General features: G+C 33.3%; 2 protein-coding genes across 2 annotated transcripts; both read left to right on the top strand.

Moving 5' to 3' along the window:
* Positions 1-442: 442 nt before the first annotated feature.
* LOC130892974 (mucin-2-like) lies at positions 443-7,590 on the top strand. The gene is made up of 3 exons (XM_057798734.1): positions 443-572; positions 1,894-2,464; positions 6,335-7,590. Exons 1-3 carry the CDS (start codon positions 561-563, stop codon positions 7,471-7,473), a joined length of 1,722 nt encoding a protein of 573 aa, XP_057654717.1. The 5' UTR covers positions 443-560; the 3' UTR covers positions 7,474-7,590.
* A 5,231-nt stretch (positions 7,591-12,821) lies between these two features.
* LOC130892594 (uncharacterized) lies at positions 12,822-16,465 on the top strand. The gene is made up of 3 exons (XM_057798069.1): positions 12,822-13,057; positions 15,974-16,145; positions 16,235-16,465. Exons 1-3 carry the CDS (start codon positions 13,046-13,048, stop codon positions 16,387-16,389), a joined length of 339 nt encoding a protein of 112 aa, XP_057654052.1. The 5' UTR covers positions 12,822-13,045; the 3' UTR covers positions 16,390-16,465.
* The last annotated feature ends 3,994 nt before the right edge of the window (positions 16,466-20,459 follow it).

Genomic DNA, 20,459 nt, shown 5'->3' on the forward strand with positions numbered 1-20,459 from the left:
TTTTCGTGTATAAATTTATGCTGTAATTTCAATCACTTTCTAGACGATTGAAGACATTTTTCCCTTTGTACGTGTGCTAGCGCCATCACCAAAACACTCCGACTGTATTAATACTCATTATTATTCAGAACTATTTTTTCCGCATGTTTGAAAAAATATTTCTCATTTCTGATTTAGGTTTCAATTTCCTGGCATGGCAGAAGTCGGTATATTTTAAAGAAACATTGAATTAAGAAATATTCAATCAACTAAAAGTAATTTCCTGAATTAGAATAACTATGTATGTACCTATATCAATAATACAAAAAAAATTATTACTATCAGAATAGGAACTTGGTACCTAATAACATATTTCGTAATCAACGTTGAACGTACAAGATCAAGAAAATTTATTGTTCCTACAATAATAATGATACATAAAAAGCAAAAGGCGTGGTGAATCAGGTAAAAAAAAATTGACAAGGTTGCATAGCTGTATAAAACAAGAGTCTAAAGATACATTTGATAAAAGTTGTATTACGTGATATAGTTATATCTTAGATCCTAGGAGCTGTTCAAATATGAAGTTAATGGTAATTATTTTGGTTTTTTTTAATAAGAAGGAGTTTGATTATATTAAAGTTTTTGGGGAGGGAAAAATGTTATTTACATAATTCGATAAATAATTATGATAAATTTTCGATATGTTAATTATCTCATTTATTAAATCACAAATAGGAAGTGGAAATAAACAAAATTCTTTATAAAGTTACTTGAATCGTCCATTTTTCATAGTTGTAGCATATACAGGGTGTCCTACGGCGAGTTTAAACTATCTGTATATGGCAAAATACTTAAAGAAAAAATCATGAAAATTTCTACGTTTGAGTTTTCGGAAACGATCTTTTTAACTAAAATATTTTCAAAGATGGCCGGTTCTATTGTCGACTGTAACTTTGTTATTTTAAATAAAACACCCTATATATTAATACATTTTTGAAATATACGTAAAATTTTAGTATACTTTTGTCTAAAAACTTTTTTAATAAAATGCATACTTTTTGAGTTATTCATTTTTTTGTAAAAAATTGACCGTTGCAGACCCTTATAATTTATTTTTTTACGAGAATACCCTTAGAGATATAAAAATGGTTTCTATTCGGTTGCTTTAAGCAAAGTCAGATGTATTTTAATCTATGTTGAAATTTTTTTCATTTTATACAGGGTATGTATAAAAAAAGTTTCAAAGTTTAATTTCATAACTATCAATAGAACCACCCGGTTTTTTCTATTTTAATGCATTCAGGGGTAAAAAATAAAGCAAATTCATTTATATTTTCCTATACCTTAACCTTACCGTTATCCAGATATTAAATGATTTCTGTAAATTTTTAGAGTTGCAGGTGTGGTCTAAATTTTATTTAGACCCGTTCATACAAGCACTGAGAAATAAAAAAGTATTTTTCTTTATCTCTTCAAGGTCTTTAAAAAAATCAAATCAAATTGTATCTACTAATCCTATTCCAACTTTCAGTCGTTTCCGAGATTTTTGAGGTTTTAAATTATTATTGTATTTTTTAGCAAGTTTCAATTTTTTATGTATACTTATAGTAGGCTTTGTAATAAATGACACTTATTTAACTGTCATTAGTCAATTGTTGATAAAATGACTCGTTCTCAATTTAATAACGAATAAATATTATAAATTTATAAATATCCGACTTGTTCAATTTCTTCAAATATAATTGTAGCAATAATGAGAAAACTGTATACCTTCCTTGTAAATAAAGGATACATAAATGGAGTATATGTGTAATAACCACAGTCAGTAGTTAATGATAACAATTCTTCAAACAAATTGATGCTTTTCAATCTTTCGATGAACATATCGATTGAAACAATCCATTTTTTCAGCTGGGGCTGTTAGCCTTTTCTTCTTGCTTAGTAACTATCCAATGCGGTTTCCAAACAATAGTAGCAAACCCAGGAGGTATTGGAGGTATTTTCAAAGGTCCAGATTCGGAAACGATAGTTAAAGGACCTGATGGTAGCGTAATAACTTCTGAACAAAACGGAGGACTCATTCAGACTGAACAGAAATTAGAACCAATCATAGTCGCAGAACCCGAAATTGTTGAAGCACACCCCGTCTTGCCACCCTCACTGGCTGAAGACGGTTACATTGCACCTTTAGTACCTGTAAAAAATGTGGTTATTGCAGATGACGCTAATAATGTAGTACCAGTAGTTAGTTCTGGAATTTCAGCCCCACTTCCAAATTATATTGGTCCTCCAACAATTCCTGTATCTTCCGGTCATGAGATAAATATTATAGAGCCAGAGCCTCATATTATTCAAACAGAAATTATTGATGCGCCAGCAATAGAATCCAAGGAATCGACAGATTTAGTTGGGCCTTCTGGAAGTATATCTACAAGAGGTTCGGAATCGATCGTATCCGGACCAGCATCGACGACTATAACAAGTAAGTAATATCAAAAATAGTATATAAAGTTGATTGATCATGATGATTTATTCCTGAAAACTCATTTTGAATTGTCATTTTCAAAAGTACCGACCCAGTTTTATCTTCATTTAATGTACAATTACAAATTAGAAGAATATAATCTCATGAAATGTATGTTTGTTTAATTGTCCTTCGACATTTTTCCTGAATCTTCCGATTGCGGAATTTTCTATAAATGACCAATATCTTACACAGTATTCATTATTAATACTGTAAAAAACTAAGATAACTTTTGCCCTCTATCTAATAATAAACTTTCTCTTATGATTAAAAGTGATTTCAACATTAATTTGGTTTTGCATACAGTTATGCACTTTGAAAGAGTGATTAAAGAAATATTTCAGATAACAAATAACAATTTTTGAATGTTCGTACTATTTGGCATGAGTGAAACCACGAGATGCCTAAAGTTTATGAAGCATGTAGGAAAGAAAGCAATACTAATTATACACTGTTAAAATTTTCTTTGGTAATATTACCCACGATACACATACACCGGTATGGGCAAATTTGATACGCCTCGCACATAACGTGACACTGGAATCAGGAATCACGTGCACCGTTTAACATACCATAATAATACAACATCTAAGAAACCAACCTCAAATTTAACCGTATTCATTTACTTACATAACTAAAGATGTTTCTAATTCATTTTAGAATATGTATGTTTCACCTATATATGTTTTGGAACACGATAATTGAGTCTAGCTCATGATTCTCATCCTATATTGTAAAAAAGACTTCTCATTTTTCTTTTTATATAAGTCGTAGGTCAATAGACAAGTTGGGATTTTAGCTAATATCTCCCAGGACAATAGGCTGATGGCGCATGCCTATTCTACCGGAATATTAGCTAAATGCCGGACAATAGATTATTCGTCGAAAAATGACCAAGCGTTTGTTTATTCTCCTGGGACTTTAGCTAAAATTCGGATAATAGAATATCTATTGAAAAAGGGCAAGCGTTTATCTGCTGTCCTAGACTTCTAGCGAAAGAGTCAATACCGAAGCCAATTTCAATGGTTATTTTTATTTTTGAGTTCACACTGAGGCTCGCACTGGCACTTTCTTTGAAACTTTAACCTAACCTAACCTAACCTAACCTAATCTAAACTAACATACATCTTTTTCTTTAACAACGTTACGTTAACTATATGCTACACCTCGGACGGCTTCTATTTTCATAAAACTTTAACCTAACCTAAACAATGATCTTCTTCATTTTAAAAACTTTTTGCAAATTACTTTTCAAGTTCACGTATCGACTAAACTGTACGTCAGTGTGAACTCAAAAATGAAAATAAACATTGAAATTGGCTTCGGTATTGGCCCTTTCGCTAGAAGTATACAGCAGATAAACGCTTGACCTTTTTCAATAGATATTCTATTATCCGAATTTTAGCTTAAATCTTGGGAGAATAAACAAACGCTTGGTCATTTTTCGACGAATAATCTATTATCCGGCATTTAGCTAATATAGCCATGCGTGAAGCGCCATCAGCCTATTGTTCTGGGATATTAGCTAAAATCCCAACTTGTCTATTGACCTACGACATATATAATATAAATATTTTTTTGATTGTGTTTGGGTATTCAGTAAATCAATAGTTGTATTATAACTATAGTAAGTAGTAACAATTATATATATTTTTCAATTTAATAATTTAAGAACGAGTTATTGAATTATTCGTTCTTAAATACGTCGCGTCGTTTGGAAAAATGGTTCCACGATGTCTTTATATATCAAAGGTGGGTTAGGACATCAAATGTTAAAAAAATAAAGCAGCAAAACTCATTGGGTTATCCTTGCACCTACTTTCAACTTCATTTCATGAGTATTAGGATGTGAATATCCAAATTCACATAAAAAATGTACCAGTATAGATTGCAGGATTTGAAAAAAGGAATCAGAAAGACCGTAATAACTAAATTTTTTAATAATTTTCAACGTACACTATAAATTTAATATGAACGTATAATAAATTTGGATGAAACAGGCATTAACGCCTAGGCAAGCAAGACACATTGTAACAGCTAAGCGTTGAGAACTTGTAACACTTTGTGGTAAAGTGTCAGCAAGAGTTACTGCTATTTCTTCTGTTTTTTTTTTGTATCCATTTCACCCACTGGGACTACTCATGGCAATCTTGGTTTTGCAAAACTGTACATACAAGCTCTTCAACATATTCAACCTCAAACTTCGTCCAGATAGCTCACTTCTATTTATTCGTGACAACCACGAGTCACATTTTATTGAAGGTCTCAACTATTGTCTATGTTTCTTGGCAACCCTATACGTTACTCGAATTATATACTGGATGTCCCCGTTTCGGGACCAATTGAAAAAAAACTTAAAATAGCTTTTAATAATTGACACAATTCATATATTGTGAAGGTTTTACTTATAATTTTCCTACCCAAAACCATCACAAGCCAATAAGTTGATCAGCATTTGGAGACGATGATTTTGAACCTATAGAAAGAAATTTTGATTTTGATATTTTTTATCACTTCAAAAGGATAGCATGTTAAGCTTTAATGCTAATAATAACATAATATCTAATTTAGTGATGATGAAGATGATGATGAAGAATTTGAGAAAGAAGGTAGAGAATATTTTGACGCTCCTAATCAACTAGATAAGTCATACAAATTGCAATCGCTGGATATCAGCGTAAACAGTTTATGAGCAAACTTCAAATATCTCTCAATGATTGACATACTGAAAATATTTTGGGGACTAACCATATATAACATAGCCGAACTTTCAAAATATGCCTCTTGGGAGCTCTTTACACCTTCACATGCAGCTTTCCAAGGTCAAAAATTTGGCCAGTGTGCAGAATTTCTTTTGGGACGATAATTTGAATATACAGTAATCTTAATTTTGATATATCTGCAAATATCATTCGACATCTTATTCATTTAACATTTCCAAAGGATAAGAAGCTAGACTTTAATACTAATAATATCATAATATCTATTTAACTAATGATGAAGATGATGATGAAGTTTCGAATCAAGAAGTAAGGAAGAATTTGACGCTCCTAATCCACCATTTAAGTCATATAAATTGCAATCACTGAATGCTTACGTTTTTATATAGTTCAAATATATCTCAACAACTCGCATATTTAAAATATTGAGACTTTATCCATATATAACATAGCCAAAATGTCAAAATCTGCCATTTCGGAATCTTTCACATTTAAAAACATCACAAGCAGCCTCCCAAAAAAATTAAGCCTATTTTCATTTGGAGATCACGATTTTGAACCAATACAACTTCTGTTTTTGATACATCTGTAAATGTTATTTCATCATAATAAAGAGAAAACGAAGAAAGAAGAGAAGAAATTGACGTTACTAATCCAGAAAATATAAATATTGGGAAATTCCTGCTTATTAAATTTGGAAATAAGAAATCTGTAGTTTATTAACTGGCAAAAGTAATTTTTAAATACAATTTCATTGAATATTAAGTGTTATATCTCGGAAAAGAAGCCTAAAGCTCACATTTTTGTTTTCCCTGAAAAGAAAGACAAAGCAAACATTGATTTTGGGGATGTTGTTTTACAATTATCACCTGAAACAAATTACACAAAAAGTATAAAGTCCATGTATACTTTTTCAGTTAGTTTTAAGTACATTGTGCTATAAAGTAACAATATGATTGTTCCAACTCTATTCTTTGTTATACTTTTCTTTACCTAATAGTACCAATAAATTGGACTCTTTAAATCAACATGTGTATATTATATTTTTTGAATAATTAATAATTTCTAATAATCTGTGTGACTTAAGATGTTAATTATTATGTTACAGAAACAGCTAAAGTTTTAGTTGCCCCACCTGTAATAACTGCTACAGCAGGAGTACCTCACGTGATAACACCAGTTCATGTACCAACCCTTATCGAAGTCAATAACGAGATTCCAGTAGCATCAGCAGGTAGTATAATCACAGGAACTGAATCCTCAACTGTATATCCATTAAAAGCAGATGGTTTGCTTAGACCTACTATAACGCCACCAATAGTAACAGGATCTCCGATTCTATATCCTTTAACTACTTCCGTAGCATCTACTCCTATTCCAAAAGAAACGGTTATTCAACAAGTACGACCTGTACCAAGCCAATTACCGTTATTAACTCAATCTAGCCCCGTTTTTCCAACAGGACTTCTAACAGGAGAACAATTTGATAGAAGACATCAAGTTTCGACAACAATAAATCCTTTACATGACCAATTTACAGTCCCAAAAGTATCACCGAAAGTAAGCGTTGAAGATGAAGGTGCAAGTGGATTTATTCAACCCGGCTCAATTTATGGAATACCATCAAGTACTTTGACTCCTATATTAACTTCCTCCCAGGCATTCTATGGAGGTACACCTTCTAGCACCGTATCTCCCACCTTTTCCAGTACTTCGCCCTTCTACGAAGGGAATCCTTCCACCACTGTATCTCCTATAACTTCATCTGATATTCAGCATGTTTTGAATCCTTATCATATACCAAGCAGAAACATTATACCTCCTGAAATCGGCATACCACGAGGACCTATTGATTTAGGTACGACAATAACTTCAGTAACGAAAAACCAAGAGGCGAATAAATCTCCTGGAATAATAAATCTTCAAGGAATCGATAATGACAATATTCAAAGAACAGAATATACCAGCGATAATGATCACACATTTCAAAATGGATATTATAGAACCGACGTATTACTTGGAACTGATCCAAACAGTGTATACCATCAACAGAGAACGGCTACTCTTAATGATCCTTTGCTAACTGAAACTAATCCAATATTGTATCAAAATGGTATCAAACAATCAACGAATAACTATTATCCTGGTTCATTACCTTCAGAACCTGGTATAAATCCAAATATAAATTTCAACGACAGACCTCAAGGACATGCATTTAATGTATATGACAGAAAAAGAAGTAATTGATGGGATAATCATACCTTTAAAGAATACTAGTCAATGTTAATGAAAAGGTGGGGGATTCTTATAAACAACTTAACTCTTCTTTTATTTATTGTGAGATTAATAAAGCCGTTACTTGCCCTGTTGTAATTCATTTAATACCAATTTCTACACCTTTGCTGATTGGTAGCTCCAATCGATGCAATTGAAAAACCAATCTATATAATTTGTCCCTGAATAGGTGAAAGATTAATTCTGATTTAAATAGTCGTTCAATCAATTATGATCTAAAATTTAGACTTATTTATAATCCAAGAAATCTGAAACGTCAGGACCATAATTGAATAATAATTCGACCTCTAATGAGTTTCTGCTATCCTATGAGTCGATCGAATAGCAACAAAATATTACAAAAACATTAGATACGGCGTCATGTTAAGTTTCAATTAATTTTTTTTTTAATTCGCGCACCACAGATCACTGCCTCATACTTGATGATTTATCTTTCTATCGCCACGTACCTCTATATCATAATTTGTAGGTTAAAACCTCAATTCGCTCCTGCGAAATTTTCGCATTCCTTTAGAGCTTTTGTGGCTTTAGTGGTTATCTCCTTTTCACGTTTGTTCCAAAGGAGTAAGTCTCCCTCTTTTTGACTCAATGGTTTCCCATCTAGTTTAATGGACTGGAGATTGAGTTTTTCTTCCTAGTCAAGGTAGTTAAGTAGTTCTTGTTCGGGTTGACATTGAGTCCAACCGATTGTTCTTCTATAGTTGTGTTCTCTTTAAACTATGTCACAGAATGTATTCTCAAAACTGCTCCTTGAGTAAATACCTAACTATGTCGTCGGCATATTCTTCACAATATGTAGCAAGGTCAGTCAGTCTGCATAATCTACTACTAGATTCCACATAAGTAGGAAAATGCAGCTTCGCTTTGTGGAAATTCTCTGTTTAAAATAAAGTCGCTACTACAGACAAACGAACGGACGGACAAAAGTAATAGCACATTCTTTTTGTAAAAAATGCACTAAAAATGAGGAAAGTGCTAGTTAAAACATGGGCTTATTGAGTGGAGAATATCCAACAGGAATAAATATTGAACCTGCATTACGGTCAGCATTGGAATATGAGTAGATTATGGGGATGGATGTAGAACAAAGTTTGTCTATGTACAAATTTATACTTATGAAAGAGTCGAGAATTTATAAAAAACATGGAGTTGTTAACGAAGTGGTATTCAAAAGGACCACATATAAACATATGGATCATTGTAAATAGATAAATTATATAAATAGATAAAAACGATTCACTTAATGATTATTTGTTTCATTTCCTTATTTGACATATTTCCAAATTTTAGTGCATATCTTGCGCATTGTATAAGCGCATATATCGAGTAATTTCTCGTAAGTGTGTCCTCCAGATTAACTTAACATTTCGATAAAAACCTTTATAGAATAAAATACTAACATAAAATTTTCCTTCCGCCACCCAACTTCAATTTTTATATTCCAAAGTGTATATTTCATGTTGAAATGAATCAAAGTGTGATTTAAAAATGTTACATATATATTTAGGGCGGGGTAAATATAAATAGAAAATAGAATTTCATATAATCGAGGTCAATGTTAATGATGCATTATTCAATGCATTTTTAAACGCATAAAAACTGAATCATTGTATCCGTCCATTCCAGGAAAAATGTTATAATGGCGATATTGATCATCAGCCAGTGATGTTACTTGTATCTAATTCAATAGAGTCACTGGCAACACGGCAAAGTTTAAATAAATTATAGGAGAATATATATTGAAGAACGGCAAGTAGGACCACCTCATGAGTACCTTGCAGTTTTTGATCATTGTTTTATATTGATAGGTGCAATAGAAACAAATATTTTTTTTATACAAAAGCAGTTTACGACTCGGCGGCCAAAATCGGTCTGACTGAGAACAGATATATGGTCTACGTTGTAATCTTCTGCATGAGGTCGCATGAAATGATTACAAAGATATGACTTTCCAACTCCTGCATGGCCTTTGTCTTTCTCCACACCAGAGAGCCCCAAATCAAATCTCTTAAAATGAGTATTATAAACTCATTTTATATAATATTGGAGCAAATCATTATGTCAACTTGGAACTCTTTAACAAGTAAAATAGCACTGTTCACTGAATAAACTATTAGTACTCATAACTATGTTCCACTCATAGCTCTGACACTTTCATTAAATGGTTTTAAATACAAAAATTATCACTAAACTTGCAAATTATAAAAATATTGACCACCCACCGTCTTAACAAGAAGCCACTCGAATAATTCGAGTGATGCCTACGGTGTGGAGATATCAGTGGATATTGATCTTGAATTTCTGTAGGCTGTAATGTCCGGAAAAGTCATGCCTCAGTAGCTAATTACACGAGCTTGCACTTCTCGAAAGAAAAAAGTCCCGATAAATTGTCATTCTGGGCGTTGGCAGGTGCATATGAGCCCCGTCTGCCTGTAGACTGAGTTTTACAAAAACTGCTCTAGGTGGGATTATGTAGAGCAACTGGGAAGAGCATAAGCCGTAATATCAGGTCTGCGACTATGCTCTAAGCTGTAAGTCGAATTGCCCTCTTAAGTATCGAGTGGTGGCCGAACTCCAAATGTGCAAGCAATATTTCAAGAATAGACGAACCTAAGCCTTGTAGAGGATTAGAAGCTGTTGCGGAGCATATACCTTTTTAGTCTTAAAGAAGGCTTCAAGTTTTGTGAAGCTGCCATTGTTAAATCGGCCACATGACTTTGCTAGGACCTATTGCTTCCAACCTCACCACCCAACAAGCTGTTTTACAATGATGTTAATATTTTATATCCTGACAGGACCAAATCCTAAGCTGCAGTACCAATTGATGAAAGGACGAAAAACCGTACGATCTTAATTTATTTAAGAGGTTGCCATGCCAAACTCTGTCAAAACCTTTCGATATGTTCAGTGCGATTGCTCTAAACTTCCCATATTTCTCTATAGCTTCGGTTCATACGTTGGTGACTTAGCTCAGGAGGTCCCCTGATTGATCTATGTTCACGGAAGCCGTATTGATGGTCACTGATTACGACTTTCTCCGATTTTTGGTATAGGTTGAACTTGAGCAATTTTTACAGCTGCAGGGAAAAGACTTCTTTTATATACTAGAGAAAAGAGTTTGCATAGCGGACCTGTTAGTTCAGCTGAGTGATTCTTCAATATAATTGGTTTTAACCCATCTGGACCACTGTCTCATTTAATTACCAAGCCTCTGACAAGGTTTGCCACTTCTCGGTATCAAAATTCTATTTCTGGCTCTGTACCAACTGCATGCATGCTGGGTGTAACTTTCTCCGCGAAGCAAGAGTTGAATTTGAAGCAAGCATGCCACCCAAAAAGTCCGCCTTCTCTTTTGCGGTCACTGTGATTGAACCAACTTTTCCAGACAATGGTCGATATTTTGATTTACAAATGACTTGATTAACCAGTTTTGTAAAAGACCAGAAAGACCTTGATCCATTTGGGCAACTTAGAAGTTTGTTTTTCACTCTGTTTTCACGATGATCTGCTTAAAAGTATTTCTCGAGGCAATAAAGTTTAAACGATTTTTGATACTAGGATTTGAGCACCTTTTGCGATAAGCTGCATTTTTGTTATTGACTGCTCTAGTGCAGTTTTTATAAAACCATGGTTTGTTGTCTGCAAAGCTCTTGAAGGAGTAAAGAATATAGCCTTACATACCTGTCAATATAAAGCATCATTTCAAGGAAACATAAAAAGAAAATTCTATAGATGCTTTCATTTGGTTGATCTATAGTGCCAAACTTTACGTAGTCTAGGTGTTTCCTGACTTTGGATTTCTAGTTCACACGTTGCTTGTATTAGTGATCTAATGATGGAGTGTTACATGTACAGTCATGTTGTACAGATCAGGGTCTATTGATGGAACGTCTAAGAGCTAACAAAATCAACATCTTGATCAGGGTCTCTGGTTGGTTCATTGATAAGTTCGGCCAATCCATGACTATTGGCAAAATATTCAGCTTCCTACCCTTTATTGTCAGTTCTGTTGGAAAAATTCAACGTGATGAACATTATAATCACAGCTATATCAATATCTGCGTTTGATTTCAGGTAATCGATATTATGGGCAAGGTTTAAGAATAACTTCCTGTAGCAGGTACCGCTACGAGATCTCACAACCTCCAAAACCCCTCAAAACTACCCCTGTAAAGTCCAAGGGTACCATATTGAGAAACGGGAAATTATTCAATTAAACATCTCCATAGTGAATGAAATAACTGCTTCTCAAGTTGATCTTTCGCATTTTGTCTAAATGAATTATGGCAAACATCATCTAATACCTGCTTCATATGTTGGCACAATGGAAATATATTCAGACAGAGCAACAATCCAAACGCACGAATGCTTGAGGAAGGTTAGCATTGCCTTAAGTGGCAGAAAATGTTCAGCATTGCCCTAAGTGGCCGGGACTATTTCATCTTGCTTTAATTGACTCAGGAATGTTTATTAAGCTGCAATTTACCTACCCCATTGACAACCAATTGAGACCTTAATCAGCATGCTTTGAACTATCATTGTGCCAAGTTTACGAACAGTTGCTCAAAACCAATCCCAACATACCTTCGAGCACTTTAGTGGTAGTTTTGAGAGAAACGAGAGGGTTTGGGGTTGCGTATCCATCGAGACTTTTGATCAGCTTGTTTTAAACTGTCATTGAGCCAAGTATCAGAAAAATTGGCCGAAACCCAATTTCCATACAGATTGAACGAGCGGGGTCTTTTATAAGAATACAATTTTCATTTAACCTACAACCAAACAAATTTTTAAAGCAAAATACTGGTAGCTCAGGAAATAGAAAGAGTTAAATTATCAAACGCTTTGGTTAAAATAAATGAGAAAGGAGAATTTTTCGTTTTAGTATTAAATGTTAATGTATGTGGAAGGGTTAAAAAGGTTAAAGCATAGCAGGAAAAAGGTTGTAGATTTAATAGGAAACTGAAAAATAAACATGATTATGGAAAAAAAGTCTTGTTTCTTTATTAGGACGTAACTTCTCGTCCTAAACTTTTTTATTGCGTCTTACACTGCATTGCATATTGTTTACTCCAAAACTTCATGAGAATTTTACGTTTTGGCTTCAGCTTTTGACCACTTCCTTTTTAAGATTAACCTTGACTTGTCATCATAGTTAATTTTGTTATTTTTCAAACGAGATACAATCATGTTAAGAAAAAATATATATATTTGTTAATTATATATTGATATAAGGATGCGGAAATATTTACACACCACGTATATGAGATATCTGTAGAGATTTATCATGAATGGTGACATTGAACAACGGTAACAAGAAGTAAAGTACAACGCCCAACATTACCATAGATTATAACGCAATTTCTAACAAGAACTACATAAGATAAAATAGTGGAGGTATAAAATAGTGAAGGCTCTTTAAAAATAGATGCTATATGCACTCTATAAAAAATGGATATATATATACAGAGGGTGGTAATAAAACTATATTCAGTTTATAATCAGCTGTGTCGCAAATCACTTCAAAATGAACTCTTTGGTAAGATCACATTGACAATGAATTAATAATTTGGTAAAATTTTGGCCATTATAATTCTCATTCTATATAATATTTTGTTTAATTAGTGAAATCATAGAAGAATTAAATAAGTTACATAGATATACAAAGAAAATATTAACAAATTAAAGTTTAATCGGAATTACAGCCAATGAAAATGATAAAAATGGTTTCGAAAAATGTATTATCAAAATCTGATTAAAATAATTTTACTTTATGAAAAATTTATGCCGCTGACAAGGTGTCGATACGGATCTAGAGAACGGTTATCGGGGCAAAATATGTTTGAAAGTCTTCAATCTATCCTTTATCTATTCTAATACGTTGAGGGATTTCTCAAAGGTATATTGAGTACTACTTAATAATAAGAAATAAAAAACATTTTATATTCAGTAGAAAAACAGAACTAAACTTTCCATTTTTTCAACACATAAAAGTCCAGAAACATGTTTTATTTAGGATAAAAGCTACTTAATACCAAATTATTATCTAAATTGATATTTCTAGTATCATATTGAGAGGAAAAAATAAAAACATAAACGTAAACAAACAGCAAGTAAACTGTTTTCATTGTTGGTATATATGGAGAGAGGGAAATTTGGTAATGATGATTAAATGTTATTATTTAAGATAATTTAAGAAATTTAGGAAAAGTTCCTTAAATATCATGGAATTATTTGTAAGTGATTCTTTGCTTTGAAAAGTGACCATTTAAACAAGGAAGATGCTGAACGCTCGGGACCGGAATTTATTGTAACTATCCCAAAAATATCACCGTTAAAAATACGTGAAATGGCTGATGAAACAAATATTTCTTCCTCGTTCCAACTTATTTGTTTGTTGTTATTTATAATGTCGTTGATGTAACCTTCGAAAACCACGGTTGTTTTCCTTATGAGCCGTGTAAAGTTCCATATCTTTTTAGAAACATACAAATTTGTTTGCCCTTTGCAGTCAACTTATTTATGCCAATTTTTTGTATGATGCATTTATCATTCGGTAATTTTTAGAGTCAAGCAGTTGTTTAATTCATTTGAATTACAAGAATTACATATTTTCAGAAAAAGAGGTGGTTTTTACGTTAACTGCTAATCAATAAAATTCTTGTACGCGGTATTATACTTTCCCTTTGATTTTCAAGGTAAAAAAATATGTTTGGCCGACTCATTTCTCATAGCATAGTCGCAACTGATGAAGCTACAATAATGAAATTTTGAAAATGGAGTCCTCATTCAACGTAATCTTTCACTAATACAAAACTTTTGGATTTTCCTTTCCAAAGAGGAATAGATATAGGATGGAAATTTGTAAAAATGTCAATTTTGAAACTAGGATCCTCTAGTTATAAGTTATTTAAAAAATTATTATTTAAAGTTCGTATATTTTGAAATTGAAACGTTTGTATTTAGGCTAGAAATTGAAAAATTGATTTGCTCAGGAAAAGTATACTTTAATTATTCATTATTATTGATTAGATTAGCGTATACCTTCGACTTACTAATTACAAATGTTTGCATCAAGATGAGAAGTAATTCTGATATTATTCACTGCCTTAACACATCATCGCACTGCCAAAACTACTAGATTAGAGTTAAATTCACAAAATTTGCAATAAGCTCCTTCTACAACGTAACCTCCTGAGTTTTAATCCTCAAGCGGGTTACATAGGGGAAGGAAATTTGTATGAGAGTTCGCTAATTTTGGAGTTGGAATCATCCAATTTTGTGTTAGAGTTAAAATAAACTAATAATGAACTTGTTTATCAGGATTTTCAATTATTTCACCCCCTAATGTGTGAAAAAGGGATAGATTTGTGTATGAGAATTCCTTTAACATTTACGGACTTTTTGCAAATTACAACCCGGGTTAAGTTCGATCACATATCAACTGATTGCGGATCATAACCCACAATTTTTGGTGGAAATTTCCAATTTAAAACATTATCTACAAGAACTTCTGATTTTTAATACGTTAATCTTCCCATGATATTTATTTAGTTGTATAATAGATTCTAGGTGTTTATTAATTATTATTGGTCAATAAAATTTAATACTAATGAGCTATTTTTAAGCTGAAATGCCGAAAAGTAACGCTGCTCATTAGAGCTAATCATAGACAACCATAATAAATAATTATAATTTTAAAGTTCAAAAAAACCATAGACAAATGAAACAACCCGTCAGCTGATTGCATTCACCCACTGGGTAGAAAGGATCATATCATATGACTACGACCTGATTAACTTCATTAGTTTTCGAACAACACTTTCCACGAGGTTGATACTCCAAGAACGCTGAATTGATTTGAATAGCCGCCTTTTTGTTATAAGTATGCGTGATTAGAAATTAATTTCGCATGGATCTCAATAAGTATTTAAGTATTCTCTAGCAATATGAACTTCCTTCAATTGGGCTCATGACATTGTGTGTTAGTGTAGGATATCCAAGGACGAACAGGATAGTTTGAGTGTTTCATTAGAATGGTACCTAAATATATCAACTTGAAAATTAATCATGTTTGGATAGCTAGAAGCATATTAGAAACAAAAATAGTTTTCAAAATTTTCGTCGGTCGTTTGTGAAAGATACAGATAGAGCTTCATCTAATTGAGAAGATAACTTGTTAATGTGATATCAGACGGTTCACTTTTTATTCATTTCTGTTTTTCATTCAGCATCTTTCATTAAGAATGAAACGTCTAGGCATTAAATGAATCAAAAGTGATAAATGAGCTTATTAGTGAACCAATCCAGCGATGTTGGAGTTCGGCATTCGGCATCAATTACTCGCACCCGAATGAACCGAAAAAAAGTGAACCGTCTGATACCACCTTTGATGATTATAATTTTATATCGTTACTGTTTGATGTGTCAATGTAAGATTATCTGTATCTTCAAGGTTGCTGTGTTTTTTGTTGCGACAATGGCTTACGCACAAGCATCAGTCTGGGCTGTAGGAGGAGCTACCACTCTTGTTGGTCCCGCTAATCCCGGAGCTATTATCAAAGGACCTGCTGCTAAAGCTGCAGTAGTTGGACCTGACGGAAGTGTCATCACTTCTTCTGCACAAGGTAATTGTAATAAAATTACATAAAAACTACTTGTATGTTAGAATAATGCTTAGTACAAAAATTGCAGTTTGAATTTTCACTATTTGTAGCTGGCGCTGTTGCTGCTGCCCCTATTGCTGGAGGAGTCGTGAGTTCCGCTGTCGCTCCAGGTGTAGTTGCTACACCGGGACTAATTGGTGTGCAATCATATGCAGTGCCAGTTCCCATTGCTTCCCCATGGGGTGTTGGCTTAGGACACTGGTAAATCGATGTTTACTTTTTCCATAACTGACTTTTTGTGATTATTTTTTCATGTAATATAAAATTATTTTTATATAACATATAGTTATTGTTTCTCTTTCACTCTTATAATGAACCAAGAAGTTTTACCATCTAGATACACAATAATGTCATCGCTGAAGAATATTTACTTCCTTGGCGCACTGTAGATGTCAAAAAACGCTATTATAGTTTTCTTGACCGTTCCTATACAATGAACTAACTATAAATATGTGGATAACTTTCATATATTTCTAACGTACCCTTATAAAGACTAAAAATACTACAGACAACATTACAATTATTTATATCTTAGCACCGACAGACGAAGCAAAAGATTAATACCAAGATTAGTAAGTTTCATGGAAAACTAATTAAGGTATGGGAAGAAGTTACAAGATATACATATGACTATTAGAGATATTAAAGCAAAAATAGAAAAAGAATACCATTTAAGTAGCTTTGCGGGCAAAAAGAAATAACTAACGATAATGGAAGGTGAATATGTCATTTGGCTGGGGAACTCAACAAGTATATTATCAGCACTAGTTTGAACGACCTCTTTTTCTTCTACCGGTGTTATTATGCCAGTCCAGTGTTTTATATTGCGTAGCCTCTCTTTCCTTCGATTTTTCCTTGTATGATCAATTGGGATATTGTAGAACGTGACCCAAATATCCAGCCTTTTACACCTTGATCAAGTTGAACAACTCTCTCTCTCAGTCCCCGCTCTTTTTAGTACATCCTCGTTCCTTACTCTGTCTGTCCATGGTATACGCAACATTCTTCGAAAGGTCCACATTTCGAAGGCTAGTTTATTGATATACGATATCTTTAATGTCCATGTCTAATGTTTGAACGATAAGGAGATAAAATTGCGTAGATGATATCAGAAACTACCACGAAAATTAAGTACATCATGACTTAATAAGAAAAAGAAGATGTAAGATTATACAGAGAAACATGCGCTGAGAGTGATGATCTTTTAAGAATTATCAAAATCAATGAGGAATGGTAAATATGGTGAAAAGATAAGATAAAAGTAATAAATAAAAGAAAGGACTCAGAACGAATACAGAGAAGAAATAGAATAGAATATACATAAAAACAAATGAAAAACAAAAAATATATTGAAAAAAAAATGAGAAAATAATTATATTGAAAAAATGATGAAGGACAATCAGATACTGTTATCAAACTCAACATTAAAACGTAAATTACATATACTTACTATATGTACAAGGACTTTCCCAACAACTATCGGATTATTGTATTCAAGGTAAATCATGAAGGATATAATACTTCATCCAAATATTTCACTAAACTGAAATCTAATCTAAATCTAAACACCCAAAAACAAAAGAAATAATATTATATATCAAGTGCCTTGTACTAATTGTGGCGCTGTTTACATAGGGCAAACATCTCAGTATAATAATAAAACTGCATTAACGAGCTGCGAAATATTGAACAAAAAACATAAAATCAATTATATAGATTCAAATATTCTTGAAATGGAATCAAATACACAAAAAAGAGAACTTTTAGAAATTGTTCACATTCAGAAGAACGAAAAAGCCATAAATGATAAAAGAATCTCAATAATTTGAGTAAAATTAATAGTTCTATTTTATAAATACAGAGTAGGACAAGAAGCCACTTTTGGCGAGGAGACCGTAATAACAATGGAGAGCGTCTATTATATGAAACGAATAATCTGGAAATTAGAAATAGTTTATATCAACATAGAAATATTCATAAGTATACCAGAATTCAGAAAACTCGCAACCTGAGGTCCATAATATCATTATAAAATCATCTTCTTCTTTTTCATTTTTAAAATATCATGATCTGTTAGTTTTACAGGTTCCTCTGTATCAGTTCCTCAGAGGTGGACTACGAGCTGTCCATCCATCTCTAAGGTGGTCGTCCGAGTTCTCTTTTCCCTATTGGTTTCCCTTCAAGAACGATGCGTGGCAGTCTACTCTCTTCCATTCTTCTCACGTGGGCGTACCAGTACCTTTTTCTTTGTCTCCCTCATCTTACTATGTCTTGCACCTCACATTGTTCCCTGATGTCAGTGTTCCTGATTCGATCTACTCTTGTTTTTCCCACTATAGTCATGAGCGTCTTCATTTCGGCTACCCGAAGCATGCTTTTCGTTTTGTTGGTTTCTATTTCGTATGTCATGATTGGCCTGATACAAGTCTTTTAGATCCTAACCTTGCTGTCCTTTCGCATGTATTCGTTCACCCATATTGTCTGCCTTAAGCTGCCCGATATAGTAGTCGCTTTGTTGATCTGGCTTCTTAGGGTCTTCACTGGGTCGTGATAACTCGACAGGCCCATTACCCAGGTATTTAAATTTTGAGACTTGTTCGATGATTTTGTTCTGAATTACAGGCTTACATCGTACGGGCTCTTTAGCAAATGTTATGCTTTTTGGTTTTTCTGTGGATATGTCATGTTCATCACTTGGCTGACCTGGCAGAATTTGTGTAGTTCTGCGTACTGCGTTTCCGCGAAAATAGCTGCATCGTCGGCGTAGCATACCCTACTGATTCTTTTATTCGGTATCCCATATTAGTCTATTAAGGGATTGAACAGAAATGGGCTGAGGCTGTCACCCTGCCTGATACCTCCTGGTGTTGGTGTCATCTCTTCCGTATAAGTTTCTTCTGCCTTTACTTTGGTCGTGTTGTTCGTATTGAGACTGCGGACTGCTCTAACGATGGTGTCTGGCGTTTCTTTCGATATCAGTATATTTATTATATCGGAGAAGCGGATCTCATAAAATAAAACTCAAAAATGAAAATTCAAGAAGTGAAAGAAGCACGTAGAGAACTATCCTGCGGGAGCAACTACTATGTTCCACTAAGAACAACAAAAACAACTTGAAAACAGTTTGGAATGTGACAGCGTAAAACAACTATACAAACAACACCTGGAAAAAAATTAAAAAATAATAATTACAGCTGGAGCAACACAGAAAATTATCATGAATAAATAAAAAATGAATACATGGAGATACAGAAGAAGTACTGGGAAGATATAATTTAAATCGGTGAAATCAAAAGATAGGTATTCAACAGCAGGTAGCGAAAGCAATAAAACAAATTACGAAGAATCACAAGCAATAGTGAGAAAAAGAATAACCCAGAAGAAAAATGAACTAAGGGAGGAAAACTGTCAGAAATAAATACCTAATTGCGAGGGGAGTAAGCTCAAAAAGATCAAAATTTTTTAAAAGGGTGAAATCAAATAAGACAAAACCAATAATATCAGGGAGTATGTAGGTTCCTAAAAAACAGTAAATCCTCTAGACTAGGCGTTATTCCTGCCGAACTAAGTAAAGCAAGAAAAGAGACACTGGAAAGGCATTGCAGTGATAAGTACAATTAGCAGAAAGGTTTCCGCGGTCAGGATTAAGAACAAACGGGTTTAGGGTGGTCATTCGTTCATTGGTAAGAAGTGATCCGTTTCAGTGATTTCAATCTGCCTAATTCACGCAACGAATCACCCCTTTTTTGACCTCAATTTACCTACTACTTTCAATAGAAATGAAAAGCGGAAACAAAAAAAGATGATTGAAAAAGAAATAAAAAGTTATATGCCTACCATAAAGAACACCGTGGACACTTACACAATCACTGCTGGTCTTGAGCTTAATGGTGAATTGTGAGTTAGCATCCTAGACCTTGTTATTTTCTCTTTTTAGCGCACTTGGAAAGTATATTATTTGTAGGAGGGATGATAAATGTGTTTAGTTCGGCTTCTCGGGGGGTGTTGGAAGAAATATTACTATTGGCTAAAGGAGTATTGGAAAGAAAAAGTTGAAGAAGTTGTTTTCAGATTGACGGTAATCTCTGGCAATCGTCCCTTGTGTTAAAAAAAATCTTACTCCACCAATCACCGGCTTTTCAATATAATTTTATCAAATCCACTCTTTTCATGTTCACCCATTGATATAGGGCACTTTCGATGGTTTATCTCACCAGAAAGCTCAGCATATATCTGACAAAAAGACCCAAACCCAAAAGGACAAACTATCCAAAC

This window comes from Diorhabda carinulata, chromosome 4, assembly GCF_026250575.1.
Source record: "Diorhabda carinulata isolate Delta chromosome 4, icDioCari1.1, whole genome shotgun sequence".
NCBI classification, from domain to species: Eukaryota; Metazoa; Arthropoda; class Insecta; order Coleoptera; family Chrysomelidae; genus Diorhabda; species Diorhabda carinulata.

Coding starts and splice junctions, on each gene's coding strand:
- LOC130892974 (XM_057798734.1), top strand. Junction 2,465..6,334: donor AGCATCGACGACTATAACAA/GTAAGTAATATC, acceptor ATTATGTTACAG/AAACAGCTAAAGTTTTAGTT.
- LOC130892594 (XM_057798069.1), top strand. Junction 16,146..16,234: donor CATCACTTCTTCTGCACAAG/GTAATTGTAATA, acceptor CACTATTTGTAG/CTGGCGCTGTTGCTGCTGCC.